Source organism: Pelodiscus sinensis, chromosome 3, assembly GCF_052426305.1.
Source record: "Pelodiscus sinensis isolate ZL-2025 chromosome 3, ASM5242630v1, whole genome shotgun sequence".
NCBI classification, from domain to species: Eukaryota; Metazoa; Chordata; order Testudines; family Trionychidae; genus Pelodiscus; species Pelodiscus sinensis.
The window spans coordinates 171,958,476-171,973,888 of record NC_143054.1 but is presented as its reverse complement, the minus strand read 5'-3'; the positions used below and the strand labels follow the sequence as shown (position 1 = coordinate 171,973,888).

General features: G+C 41.4%; 1 protein-coding gene across 8 annotated transcripts in view; it reads left to right on the top strand.

The window, feature by feature from the left end:
• The window catches only part of EML4 (EMAP like 4), a 261,344-nt gene extending 246,551 nt beyond the window's left edge, over positions 1 to 14,793 (top strand). For all 8 annotated transcript variants that reach the window (XM_006133977.5, XM_075925435.2, XM_006133978.5 and 5 more), the window contains 4 exons: positions 3,418 to 3,505; positions 6,265 to 6,363; positions 10,994 to 11,124; positions 11,994 to 14,793. In XM_006133977.5, the coding sequence (XP_006134039.1) occupies positions 3,418 to 3,505; positions 6,265 to 6,363; positions 10,994 to 11,124; positions 11,994 to 12,458 (783 nt within the window). In that variant the 3' untranslated portion in view covers positions 12,459 to 14,793. The remainder of the gene's footprint in view (positions 1 to 3,417; positions 3,506 to 6,264; positions 6,364 to 10,993; positions 11,125 to 11,993) is intronic.
• Positions 14,794 to 15,413: the final 620 nt, after the last annotated feature.

The following is a 15,413-nucleotide window of genomic DNA, read 5'->3' as shown; positions in this document are numbered from 1 at the left end:
ACGCATTGAGACTCTGAAGCTCGGCCTGCCTACCCGGCCCTGCGCGTAGAACTGGAAGCATTTCCGAGAATGCCACCATAGAGGTCCTGGATTTCAGTCTCTTTCCTAGCAGCCTAAATTTGGCCTCCAGGATATCTCTCCTACCCTTCCCTATGTCATTGGTACCTACATGTACCATGACCACCGGCTCCTTCCCAGCACTACACATAAGTCTGTCTAGATGCCTCGAAAGATCCGCAACCTTTGCACCAGGCAGGCAAGTGACTATACGGTTCTCCCAGTCATCATAAACCCAACTATCTATGTTTCTAACGATCAAATCACCCACTACTAACACCTGCCTCTTCCTAACGGGCATTCCCCGCCCCCCCCCCAGAGGTATCCTCAGTGCGAGAGGATACCGCAACATCCTCTGGGACAGTGGTCCCCAACACGGTGCCCGCAGGTGCCATGGCGCCCGCGGGGGCATTTGTCTGCACCCGCCAAGTGCTCAGGGCTGGCCTGGCCCCGGGCACGTGGCGCATGCGCGGTGCCGGAGCTGGCCCCGGGCACGTGGCGCATGCGCGGTGCCGGAGCTGGCCCCGGGCGCATGGCGCACGGTGAGCGCCGGCCCCGGGGGCGCCGCGGATTGACCGCCCGCGCTCTGGGCACGCGGCGCATGGGGGGAGCACAGGCCCCGGGCGCGCGGTGCTTGGGGGGGGGGGGAGCTCCAGCGCCAGCCCCGGGCACGCGGCACTTGCAGGGTACGCCGGGTGCGCAGCACTTGGAGAGCGCCGGCCCCCAGGCGCGTGGTGCTTGGAGGAGGGGGGGAGAGAGCAAGCGCCAGTGCCGGCCCTGGGCGCGCGGCACTTGAGGGGAGAGCGCCGGCCCCGGGAATGCGGCTATGGGGGGGCCCCGGCCCCGGGAATGCGGCTATGGGGGGGCCCCGGCCTCGGGAATGCAGCTATGGGGGGGCCCCGGCCCTGGGTGCGCAAGGGGGGGGCCGCCCCCAGGCACCCGGCGGGCGAACAGCCACGCCCCCCTGGCACCCGGCAACCTCAAATGGTTGGGGACCACTGCTCTGGGAGGAGGGTCCCAACTACGGGATGGTTTCCCTCTGCTCCCATTGAATGCTCTGTTCACTTGAGACTTTCATCCTCTTTAAGAGCACTGGGGCTCTCAGACTGGAGGTGGGACAGTACTACAGTGTCCCGGAAAGTCTCATCAACATAGCTCTCTACCTCCCTTAGGTCCTCCAGTTCAGCCACCCTGGCCTCCAAAGCCTGAACTCGGTCTCTGAGGGTCAGGAGCTCCTTGCAACTGTTGCACACATACGCCACCCGCCCACAGGGCAGGTAATCATACATGTTACACTCGACACAATAAACAGGATAGCCCCCACTCTGCTGCTGGGCTTCTGTCTCCATTTTTCTAATGAATAAGTTTAAGTATAAACTGGGATTCTTTTTAAACCTCTGGAATATAGATTATTCTAAGAGTTATGTTTTAAAGAAGGTCAGAAGTCACTAGTGCCCTCTAAACTCCCCCTCTCTAAACTCCCTCTCCAAACTCTCCTGTTAGCTGTTCCTGGTCTCGCTCTCCCTGGTCACTGAGTCACAGGCTTATATAGCTCTGGTAGCCCCTTCCCCTGACTGAGGCTCAGCTAATTAACAGAGGCTTCTAGATTTCAAACCTTTTAGAAGCTCCTTCAAATAAACAAAGCAAACAAACAAACAAACCAAACAGACAAACACAAGCTCAGCACACTGCAAATAACTCCCCCACACACAAACACACACTCCAGACAGCCACTTACCACAAGGGTCACGTTTTTACTCCTCTTTTACTTGGAGAACTGCCTCTCCAAACTCTCCTGTTAGCTGTTCCTAGTCGCGCTATTATTTCATTCTGTAGTTGGATTTTTTCTTGTAACTTGATCAGTGTAATAATGTAGATGATATGGTGAGCAGTAATCTGAAAATAAAGCTTGCAGGTGTGCATTTTAAAAGGGTGGTAATTGAGTAGGATAGGTAGAAACATAAAGCAGGGGTCAGGTGCAGGTTTTTTAATAAAAACAGAGCACAGAAATCCTGAGCTTTGTAATTTGCAGCCTTTCAAGGTATTACCTCACCCACCTTGGTTTTTTTCTGTAGTCATTTAAGAATTGGTTTATATTACATATGTCATGTTTCTTTGCTCTCCCAGTTTGGATTTATAATTTACCAAGAGACTGTTCTGAGTTGTGAACCATTTCCAAATAAAAAGCACTTTTTTATTGCTACTTCTGGATTAATTTTCTACCACCTGTACAAATGTCAAATTCCCTTTCCTTCCCTCTGGGCTTGCCTGAAGTTGCCTAAAATGAGCTTATTAAAGGAATATAAAAGGGAATTTTGAGCCCCCTTTAAATAGTTTGCACTGCTGTTCAGTAAAAATAAGAACTGGTAGCAGAATGTAAGATTTTGGCACAAATGAATGAAAAGTTAACTTGATGTATTATGGACAGTATTAAAAAAAAGTAGGCTTTCTGTGAGTTTCCATTGACCACTTTGTGGTATTGAATCTGACAGATTTATAAAAGCAGTTTTTATACAACTTCAGGTTCATTTATCTGTATTAATTTAATCATCATTTAAGGAGAAAAGTAGGAGGCAGCTCTTGGGATTCTTGGTTGTTCATCAGAGTGTCAGTGTTCTGTCTTGCTAAGGTCTGTGGGTTGCATTTCCAAGAGAGCCTAGCATCAGTAGCTCCCACTAGGCTGAATTTTCACAAGAGCTGCCCTCCCAGCAGCTCCACGTTTCTGAAAATCCAGCCATATACTCGTGTGTCTAAGCAGGAGCTGAGCTTTTCAAAAAACCTAGCCACAACTGTGGGTGCTGCACATTTCAGAAAATCTACCATGTACCTCTACTTTTATTAATGCTATTTTTATTAATGCAATTACATGCTAAGACAACTATTGTCGCAGCTCAATGCCTATTTTTTATTATTAAATTCTTCAAGCAAACTCATGCCTTGAGTCTAGATGTCATATCAAATGACAATTCAACATGATTTGTTTTTCCTAATTGATTGGTTGCAAATAGAGCTTTGTTCTATCATTTCATGAATTCATCCATACTTGAAAATTTGTCTGCTTGGATTAATTTGTATCATGAATGGACAATATTGTTACCAAGAAAGAGTCCACCTAACTCAGAAAATCACTTAGCCAGATTCATGTTTGTTTAGTTAATGGCAAATGTGTGTTTGTGTAATAGGAATCTACAGGAATGCAAATGTTTACAATAGATTCTGGAAAAAGAACAACTCATTACTGACTTCTCATTTTAATTATCTTACAACTTGGTAATTTTTTCACAATCACTGGATACGTTTATGTTTTAATGATGATGGAAGTTAAAAGTTTCATTTTGGCATTATTATGTTATTCTTTAGGGACATTCCAGCTATATTACACACCTTGACTGGTCCCCGGACAACAAGTATATAATGTCAAACTCAGGAGACTATGAAATACTATACTGTAAGTATGAAATTAAATTGTATGTATGGGACAGAAATTTGCCTTAGCAATCAGAAAACACAGAAGAATGTTTGTAGTCAGGACTATCTGTGCAAAATGCTTTCTGACAAAGGAACTAATTTGAACTTTTGTAACCTCATCCTGATGATATTCAGAGCTGTGTATTACCTAATGGCAATTCCAAATATAGTTTACTTCACTACAAGGTCATAAATCAGGATAACAACTTAGAATTTATAGAACAAATTGCACAAGGTTGTGATGTTACTCCAAAAGTTTTTGCACTTTGAAAGTAGTAGGTATATCTTGTCTGTTTAGTATTCAGTAGCAATGTGATCTCTTGAAGTGTGTAAGGTTTGAAAGAGAACCAATAACAGTATTTATATATCTGTATAGTGACAGTGTTTGCGTGCCTTCTGCATTTTTAAATGTATATGTATTTAACTATTAAATATACCTAGTAACTATGCAGAGCAAGGCCAAAAGCAAGGAGAGCTGGTCAGAGCACAGATGTTTTAATCTGTTTTAAAAATAGATTCCCCCTCCCCCCCATTCTGTTTTGGGGGAAGTTGCCATTTTGGAATTGATGGTTTGTGGCTCCTTTTTCTTCATAGGCATGAAGAACCACTACTCACAAATGAAAAATGTTTAGCGCCTTCACAGTTCTACTTTACCCATTGCAAATTTAACTCTTAGTTGATAGTCCTGTACAGGCAGTCCCCGGGTTACGTACAAGATAGGGACTGTAGGTTTGTTCTTAAGTTGAATCTGTATGTAAGTCGGAACTGGCATCCAGATTCAGCCGCTGAATCTGGACACCAGTTCTGACTTACATACAGATTCAACTTAAGAACCCCAGGCGTCCCCAAGTCAGCTGCTGCTGAAACTGATCAGCAGCTGATTCCAGGAAGCCTGAGGCAGAGCAACTCTGCCTCCGGCTTCCTGTAGTCAGCCGCTGGTCAGTTTCAGCAGCGGCTAACTTGGGGACGCCTGGGGTAGAGCAGCTCGGGTGCTGCTGGGTTGGCCCAGTAGCGCGGCCGCTCCTCGGCGCTACTGGACCAACCCAGCAGCACCCCAGCTGCTCTGCCCCAGGCGTCCTGATTCAGCCACTGCTGAAACTGATCAGCAGCGGCTGAATCAGGACTCCTGGGGCTGAGCAGCTGGGGTGCTGCTGGGTTGGTCCAGTAGTGCCAAGGAGCGGTGCTGCGGGACCAACCGGCAGCGCCCCACCTGCTCTACCACGGGCCCCGGGCTTTGCTCCACATCTCCCTGGTCTGCTGGGGGGGGCACTAGCTGCGTCCCCCCCCAGCAGACCAGGGAGACGCGGAGCAAAGCGGCAGAGGACCCGGGCTGGACCGCGGCGCTTCCAGCTGATCTGGAAGCGGCCGCGGGTCCGGACCCGGGTCCTGCGCGGCTTTGCTCCCCGTCTCCCTGGTCTGCTGGCTCCCGCAGCAGACCAGGGAGACGGGGAACAGCTTTTCTCGCCCCGGAGGAGGCGGGCGGCGGGACCAGGCGTCCCGCCGCTCGAGTCCTCCGGGGCGAGAAAATCCCCGCTTGTAACTGCGGATCCGACATAAGTCGGATCCGCGTAACTCGGGGACTACCTGTATCTGAATCTGCACAGAGTTTCTGTGACTCAAATTGTCTCTGCAGTGAAGTGAAGGGCTGCAATGGCATACTGCAGTACGGAAAGCCAGAATCATTCCCTGTCTGCTTACAGAGTGAATGAAGGGGAATTAAGGTTCCCATGACGTCTCACTACCCAGAATCATTATTTTTAAAAGAGAACTTCCTGAGTGACTGGCTGCATATATGGGGCCTGGCAGGGCTAAGATGTTCATTTAAACATTTTACAGTAAACTTCCGATAATCCGGCACCTTTAGGACCCAGGAGGTGCCGGATTATCAGATATACCGGTCAATAGGAAAGGGGGGCTATGAGGGGTTTGGGAGGGAGTGGGAGAGTTGCGCCCCTCGGCGCTGTGGGACCAACCATGCAGCACCCCATCTGCTCTGTCCCAGACTTCCCCAAGTCAGCGCTTCCCGAAGTGCTCCGGGCAGCTGGACAATTGAAGCTGCTCTGCCCCTGGCTTCCCGGAGTCAGCCACTGCTCAGTTTCAGCAGCGGCTGACTTGGGAAAGTCTGGGGCAGAGCAGCTGGGGTGCTGCCGGGTTGGTCCCACAGAGCTAAGGGGCAGCGCTACGGGACCAACCCGACAGCACCCCAGATGCTCTGCCCCACGCGTCCCCAAGTCAAATGCTGCTGAAACCGACCAGCGGCTGACTCGGGGAAGCCAGGGGCAGAGCAGCTCCAATTGTCCGGCTGCCTGGAGCACTTCCGGGTTCCAGATAGTGCCGGACCATTGGATGCCGGACAACTGGAGTTTTACTGTATAAAGCACTTAATGACAAAGCCATTAAATGCCTAGTGGGAGTTAGGTCCCAATTGTGATCTTAGGCCAGTGTAAAATGGAAGAAAATTGGAGCTGAGATCAAAGTAGTTAGGGATACACAGGTGTAATAAGAGGAGAATCAGGCTCTTGGGATCAAGTTCCAAAATAAAGTTCAGAAGTACTTGAAATTTGGTGAAGGATTTGTTCCACGATGAAGGACTCTAGCTTGTCATTGGCTTTCCAGAATGATTCAACTTGGTATAAAAATTTGCACTTAATTATTTTCTCCAACATTCGTAGTGTTTTTAAAGAACAAAATAGGTGGATCTAATTCATACGTCATTATTGTTTATTCACTTCTTTAAAGGGGACATTCCAAGTGGCTGTAAACTTATCAGGAATCGTTCGGATTGTAAGGATATAGATTGGACAACGTACACTTGTGTGCTAGGGTTTCAAGTGTTTGGTAAGCACCATTTAACTTGCTTTTACCCTTCATTTTGTAGCACATATAGCAAAATATTCTACATATGTGACACACATTCATCTTCCATTTAATCTTAAAGATTTGGGATTTTTTTGTTGTACTGATTTTAGATGTTGGAGTTTGGGCCTTGAGCCATAAACCATTTTGTCCAGGGAGATGGCATTGGGAATGGGCGTGTGAGGAGAAGAGAAAGTACAGTAAAGATCTGAGGTGTATAGTCTGTACTGTGTAGTCCATGACTCACAAAGGTAACTGCACCATCTGAGGACTTCAGTCAAAGATAAGCAGTATGCCCTCTGTCTGCAAAGGAAGAGCGCTTTGAAAATTAAGCAGATTTAAAAAATCAAATCTACAAAAATGTAAAGATCTGTCAGTGTCGTGTATGATTTTTATACCAAAACTCATGGCTGTGGCTGAATAATTAAAGTTATTTTCTGCAAAATGGTATTTTGTTAGTCCTAAGTGTGAGCCAGTCTGTGAACTGTTGAGAGAGGTTGTCAACCTTCCAGTGTTGTGAACCAAATCACGTGAATGAGATGCTAAATGTTTCACATTCACCACTCACACAAGAGGTTAACCTTTGTTGCTCACACTTACATAAAATGTAAAAAATAGTTAGAAATAAATTGGTGAATTCATGGGGGTGAAAGAGAAGAGTATGCAAAGCTTTTCTTCTTGGTTGTGTTCAGTTTTCAGTGCCAGTTCATTTGCTGGAAGGAAGAAAATAGAGAAATGTTTTTCTAAATGCTTACTCATTACATGGTCTTTGGTGGTAACCACATACACTCTCTGAAAGGAGTGCATTTATGCACAAGTGCTTTAGAAGGGCTACCTTTAAGTTGATGGCTACAGTGACACTCTTGTATGCCAACATGCCTGTTGAGTAGGCGAATAGATACTTACACTGTTGCTTGTCGGTGTTTTGATTAGGATTCTGACTTCTGTTAGCTTGAACAATTAAATTAATTGGGTAATTATGTGTGTAAAATGTCTGTTGATGCATTCAGAGCACAGGCTGATCCAAGGCAGCACCCTCTGTCCATGGGGAGCTTGGACCCGCCATGAACAGGGGCTGCTGCCGTAGACCAGCTTCTGTCCATGGCAAGCCCCAGCTGATAGTGGCAGCAGCATGTTGGGGGTGAGAGTGCAGGCAGCACCGAGGCACTTTTAAGCCAGCTCCACCCCATACTAGCTCCTGCGTGTCCCACCTCACTGCTTTTGTAAGAGACAGCGGGCGAGAGGGGGGGCTGTTGGGTCCACCGAGCCAGCATGTGTGGGGAGCTTGCTTGAAAACCAGCTTCCCATATGTATCAACTCCAGCCTGCCCCCTCACCCTCCACGCTGCTGCTTCTCTATCAGAGGCAGCAGCATAGGGATGTGGGGGGTAGGCAGATCTGGTGCTCCTAGGGAGCCTCCTTAAAGCCAGCTCCTCACAAGCACTGGCTTCCATCTCCCCGCCCCTTGCTGCCTCTGATACAGAGGCAGCAGGGGGGAAGTGCATATAGTCAACAAGATTAACTGATAAGCCTTGGCTTATCAGTTAATCGTGTAGTCTAATACATGTTGACATCCTTAGCTCACAAAAGATTCATCAGGTACAAATGAGTAAGTGCAAGGAGTCAAGCTCTTAGCATTTTCATGAGAGAATACTGTCCTGGTCAGTGAGCAATGCAGTACTTTAATGAGGCAAAAGATCTGAGTGAGCTTGTACCCTCTCTTATGTTACGATACATTCCTTTTAAGTTTTTTCTACTTTACATTTTGAGCTCATGAAAGATGCCATCTTGCAAGCACTGAAACTACCACAGCACTACATTTAACAATGTAGTAGATACAATGTGGGGAGCTATGGTATTAGATTCCCTACTGTTTTTCTGACGTGTCTTTCAACTGTAATATAAAAGGACAGTATCTGGAGAAGCGAGAGGAATTCTATTTCCATGCTTAGTCATTAGCTATAGTGCTGGCATTGCATGCAAGAGTCGGTTGTAGTTGTACCTGTATTTATAATGTTGAACACCTATTCACTCTGGTTTGGATTTAGACCACCAGCCCATTCTACTTTGCAGCCATCAGATGGGAGCTAGCGATGACTTGGGCCAAATTCAGATAAGGTGACATGTAGATGAAGAGCTCTGTATCTCATTACCAGTACACTATACCATCCAGGCCCTTTCATTCTCTTATGTATTAATCTGCACTTCAGTTGCTTGTAATGTTTCTGGTTTTATCTCCATTCCATCCAGATTATTGTGCACTTTACTCTTATGTACAAAAGTTTTATTAAACTTAATACTTTCAGATTCTTCAGAGTCTTAAAAAGTCTTGGGTTCACAATGGAAAGTTAACTGAGTGATACTTCTGAATGAAAAATCCACTGGTGACTCACTTATGTGTTTAAAAGTGAGCACAATCAATAGCATGACATCAGTTATTCTGCCAAAAATAATTGGTTATCTTCAAAGTGTAGTTGCAAACTTAAAAGTTTCAAGGCCCATCATGTTTTAATTATCTACTATTGGGCATTCCTGGCCCATCTTGGACCAATGGCTTAGTCTCAAACTGACACATTGTCATCTAGCATGAGACATGAATTCCATCCTAATTCAGCCACTGACCTGTTGTGACACTTGGCAAGTCACTTCACCTCTTGGGCATGTTTCCTGTATCTTTCTTTGACTTGTCTGTTCAGATTGTAAATTTTTTAGACATGGAGTGTCTCGTGTTTGTTACAGTACCTAGCACAAAAGGACAATATCTAATATTGCGTAAACTGTCATACAAAATATTAATAATATAAACATTGCTGGTTTTTAAAAGTTTTTAAACATTCAATACTCTTTTTACTCAATCAGCCATGTTGATAGGTTATTCTCATCATACTTTTCCTGAAATCTTTAAAGGAAAAATCATACCAAATTTTAAAAAAATATTATCTTTTTGTTTGACTGCTAAAATCAAATTGGTGTATATAGTAGAGCCCTCAGCTTTCCTCATAAATTAAGAAGGGGGATTTAGTATAGCTCTGTGGTCAACATCTGTCCAGAATGGCATCTGAAGTTTCACATAGATAAAATTATAGAATTGTTGCTTAAGAAAATTCTTTATTTAGGATTGTAAATGTAAATGTCAAAGAAATGTCTGCAGCAGAGTTTTGAACGTACTCTAAAGTTCATTTGTTAGCCCCACCTGCTGGTTATATTATATTAATAGATTAAGGAAATATTTAAGATCAATGGGTTTAGTTCTAGCTGCTTGAAAATTCTCAAGATATTTACTTCTGAGACAGACATCATTACTGTTGAGACATTCAAAATATTTGCCTCAGCAATTCATGTTGTTCACTTCAGTAACTTAGCAGCAGTAACTTTCGCTTGCATCAAATATCCTCAAATACTGGCCCAGGCTCCTTTCTCCTTCCTGAAAAAGTGTGAAGAATTAGACATTTCTTTAGTTTTCCCATAGCTTCTCTTCTTCTAGATAAAATAAATTGCCCACTTCTGACCCAGTGAACAGTGTCACAAACAAACTTCATATATACTAGTGAATAGAGGTATTGTTTTATAACAATTTCAATTTTAGTTGTTTGCTTTAAACATATTGCAGTGTTGAACATACAATATTGTAAAACTTTCAGGCTGACACTAATCCTATAGGGTTTTGGGTTTTGTTAGTTCCCTAATATTTCTGTCCTGATGCTATAAAGAAGTGGAGGAAGTATTTTTAATGCTTTAACCAATTCTTCCCTGCCTATTTTGATAATTGCCATCTTTTGCAATCACTTGGAAGCATAAAATGCCACTAGTTTATTGCCTAAAAATGCAACAGAACAAAAAATGCTCTTTGTATTTATGCAACTGGATGGCTAAATTGTTATATTTGGCATCATGAAGTAAAGTATCCCCTTTTATTTTTTGGTTTGCTGTTTCTCCAGCTTTGCTCTTAGATATGCATGGTAATTTTTGCTGCATGTGGAAGGCACAAGAGCTTGCTCTTTTTTTAATTCAGTGCTCCTCCCGCCTTACTTCAGGCAATGTTACTTTTCTTCTGTCTATATATATATCAGTTCTTTGCTTTGAATTTGTGTGTCATTCACTAAATCTTTGTTTTATTTAAGTACTGCTTGCATATGTGGCACGTGTCCAGGCTGAATTTCTGTGCAAACTGATCACTAGTGGTCTTTTTCTAATTATCTGTTCCTATTCATACTGCCATTAAAAAGAGGATTCCACTACACAGTCATTATTTTGCTTTTTAAAAGTATTTAAAAACGGAAATTTCAATGAATAGTGTGTGGGATTTAGAACAAGGTTAAATGTACTAAACAGCATTCATTTAGCTGTTTTTGCAATAAGTTGAAATTTAAACTAAGTATTTATTGTGCATTGTATTTGCAGGATTGAGATGCTAAATTTGCAATTCAGTAAGTCAGATTAATTTTCTTGGTGTGAAATATAAAGTTGAGTTCAATATCCTATTCAGTTTCCCAATTTATTCTTGCCATTATTTTTAGTCTAATTCTAGGTTTCATAGATCACATTTGTGCTTCAGGATTTTTAATTTTTTTAAAATTACTGTTGCTAAATATATCTGTGTGTGCATATCCTAGGAGTATGGCCTGAAGGATCAGATGGGACAGATATAAATGCTCTTGTCAGAGCCCATAATCGAAAGGTGATAGCAGTTGCTGATGATTTCTGTAAGGTTCATCTCTTTCAGTATCCTTGCTCCAAGCCAAAGGTAAGTTTAGTCTACTCTCTTGGCTGTATTATAGGCAGGGCTAGTAGTAAAGCTAAGGTTGTTTCCTCTTAAAAGACCCTGTTTTCATTTGCAACTTTGACAAACTTCAGTCATTTGGGCTGAAAAGTTCCATGCCAGGTGATTCAGCTATTGTAAGATGGGTCCCCACAGAAGGCCCATCCCTCTCACTGATTGAGACAAAGGCTCTGTCAAAGTAAAAGTAAGTGTTCATGTAATTAAAAACTGTGCCATAATACTTATATGAAAGGGGAGGAGAGACTGAATTAAGGGTGTACAGCCAACCATAATTCTGGCATTTCCTAGCTTTTGAGGGTTTCACTTTGCAAGTTTAATAATGTTTTTAACATGTCTGTGTAAAATATATAAATACACGGACACAAAGTTATGCATAGCTATGTGTACATGTATGATATCTCTATGGTTTTATGCCTATCCATGTATAAATTTCCTGTATATATATGTTGGAAAAGTAACTTACTAATAAAATAATTTTGTTTGCCTCTTAAGTGGTAAATTAATTTGTATTGATATATGTTTTAAAGTTGTCTATTTAAAAAAAATCCGTATCTGGCCCTTTGCAAATACTTATAGCCAGCCCAGACACTGAAAACTCTTCAACAATTTGGAATTTATACAATTCAGTAATAATACACGGGGGAAAACTGTGTCCCAGGAAGAATAAATATAGATTGGTGTAGTTGGTATATATAAATTATTCTTTGGAATACTCCCATAGGTATTTTAGTCATGTTTTGATATTAACAAATAACAGGAAAAGATTGATAATTAATTCATCTCTCTCTCTCTCTCTCTCTCTCTCTTTTCCCCACCCAATTTTGCATTAATAGGCCCCCAGTCATAAATACAGTGCTCACAGCAGTCATGTGACAAATGTCAGCTTTACATATAATGATGGTCACTTGATTTCAACTGGAGGGAAAGACATGAGTATTATTCAATGGAGACTTGTGGAGAAGATAACTTTGCCACAAAATGACATTATAGTAGAAATTGGTACAACCAAAGCACCCATCCCTGCAAGTGAAAGTCTGGTAGAGTCACCTGCACCTCTTTTACAATCATTTGATGAAATGGCACAAAGTGAAAGCGTGACCGGCAGCTCTCTCACATGTTTGGAAAGCAATTTGGAGCAGACTGTGGAGGCCATTGAGGAGCAAAGTGAGGAGCAAAGTGAAGGGAGCAGTCTAGATCCAGGTGAACCAAGCTATGAAGAACCATCCAATGAAACAAGTGAGGAGCAAAGTGAATCCACTGTTACTGAAGACCAGCAAGATAATTCACCAGTGTCTTAACACTTCAAACTCAGATGGTCTTTATTTTCCCTTGGTGTGTGTGTTTTCAATAAAAGGTGTAGAGGGTTTAAACAAGGAGGGGGAAATAGCTGAGATTCATGCCCACTCCAGCTGTTGGGTTTCAGTGAGATTTTTAGTCTGGCTTTGTTTCAATATGTGGAACAATCCCAAGGGCCTAACTTGACAGTTTGTCAAGAATTGGTCAGAGTTAGTAATGGGACATGACCATAGATTCATTTTTAATTATGAAATTGCTGTCAGGAAGTGGCATGATGTCAATACTGGAAAAAAAGGAAGGTTTTAAGGAAAAGCTGAAATAAACCACCTTCGTCATGTGAAAGTGTGTTCTGGAAATACTAACATCAAACAGAAGCACTGAATAAATACCGCTGAATAATACTATGCTGTTTTTCCAGGTGCATAAACAAAATTAGAAAAATTAGTTTTGTGGAGCTGTTCTTTCTTTTTTTTTGAATGAAAAAAAGAGGAAAAACGAGAATAATGCCATGTTCATGAAACTGCCTTCTTGATCTAACACATATGCAATTTTCTAACACTACTAATTTTAAATGGAGTGTGGACATGCTTGCAGTCTGTCTGCCCTAGGTGCTGCTAGTTCTAAGGCAAAACTTACCAAGGAACAGTTTTTCTTGTTCCTTGTGTATAGACCTATTTAATCATAGAACTGAACCAAACATTGGTTTGTTAATGAATTGTTGATGGCCTAAAAGTTAATTAAAATGTAAGAAGAAATTGAGTTTTCAAAGAGTTGCTCGCCTTGATATTTTGAAACTTAAGAATCTTTATATTGACCATGATGTGAGTGGAAGAGAATGCATGACAAGAAAACAAAAGTCTGTTGGGTCTAGGGTTAAATGTAGGCTTGAAGCAGAAATTGTTCCCTTACCACTAGGAGAAATATTAATATAGTTAAATTGGTGCTTGGGATTAATATAGTAAGTTGATAATGTCTTTTTTTTTTTACTATTATGGGGTGACATTAAGAATCAATAAACTGCAAATGTTTTTTTTACTGACTCCTTTAGCAGTCATGGTAATACACAATAATGTAGATCACATTGCGTATTTTGAGATTTGCTCTTTTTTTCCTTTTTGTGTGATTTTTCTTTCGCCAAGTTGCTGTAAGCCATGCAGCTTTTATGTGGTTATACCTGGCCAGTTACAGGATATCATGGCATTTGTTATGCATTTGGAAATTTTTTTTTTTTTTTTAACAAAACTTGTCAGACAGCTACATTTGTTTTTTAAGTACATAAGTTTCCTACATTTAAAAAAAAAAATAGATTTACTGACAAATATGCGTTTCCTATGTACTTGTTTATATTTTGATTACATAGAATTTTTTTAACTTACTGCATTGTGCTGATATTTTAGGTTTTAGTTAGAAAGTCTTGTTTAGAAACTTTGAATGAGTTTATAAGTCTTAAGTGTGCAAGCGTTTACGTGATTGTGCCATTCCAAAGTGCATCAAAACTGTCATTCCCTTTCTAGTATCTTCTCAGGAGTAGTGCTACAGATCAGGTATTTAGTCATCATTTTGTAAGATCAGAAAACTCAAATGGACTCCCAAAGGATATTTAGAACATTTATTTTATATATATATGTATATGTATATGTATATGTATATGTATATGTATAAAATATCCTCTTGTTTACAACAGTTCCAGAAAACCTCAAAATAATTCTCTTCAAATGAAGGGAGATATGGATTCCAAGCAACCCAACTGTTTAAACTGTGCTCTGTACATAGTATTTTATTGGAGAGATCTAATGTGTCTGACTTACAGTTTTGCCAAATATTAGTGACACAAGATAAAGATCATTTAATCAAATTATATGGTTCCAAATGTGGAATATGCTGTAAGGTGAGAAAATAATTCTATTAAAAGAAAAAAAGGTGTTATCAAAGCTAGTGGGACACAGAGCGATCTCTCTGTCATTTTTATGAACTCCACATAAGCAACACATGTTGTTTGAAAACATCTATCATTTAGGGGTTGCCATGTAAAGTGAGAGTTACAGTTGTAATATCCTTGTGCTGTAGGTCAAAAGACTCGAGTAATATGCAAAAAGCCTTACAGCTTTCAATTGCTGGCAACTACTGTTTAACCGATAATTAAATCTGTGATAATGGATGGAAATGGGTGGGATTATGTCACTGTAGATGTTTTAGAAAAATAATTGTGAATGAAAAAAATGATTCAGAGTGTTTCATGTGAAGATGTTTGAGCCATTTCTATCTATCATGCATTCCTGTCTCATGGCAGAAAATTTTGAAGATTAAAAAAAAAACAATAAAATAATCAAAATAGTACATTGCTATTGTTTTTATCTTACTATAAGAGTGGATTCCTTTATATACACATTAAATGTCAGTTTTCATAAGATCCCGGGTAATGCGTTTTTCAGATTATTTTTTATTTCTGTAACCATCTTCCTAGCTAATAAAGGGTGCCTGTTCACCAGAAAACATGAGAAATACTCATACTACTCTAATTAGCATTAATATGAGTAAAGTTACAGGTCTGCTCGTTGCTTTGGAAATGTACCCCTAAATGATTAGGGTTTAGACATACAGCTTCTCCAGTAGATTGACAAGCCCACAGTATAGCAGCTGATTAATGAGATCATAATACAGGGTAAAATTTAGTTATGAATTACTAGATTCTACACAGACTTTGTATCTACTGTTATTTATTGAAGCCCCCTCAGGTAGTTTAGAATGTGTCCTGCTGAAAGATACATGAAAGTGATCTTGTATTTTGTGTAAATACAAGTGTTTTCACTTCAGTAATGTCACATTTGGAGTCAATATGAAGAAGCTGGTTAGTGACCCCCTATATATTTAGGTTGCCTTACACTTGCCATTATTAAAGATTCTTGTGATTTTTTTTTTTTGAGGAACTTAAACATTGCCATTGCTTGCTGCCGCAG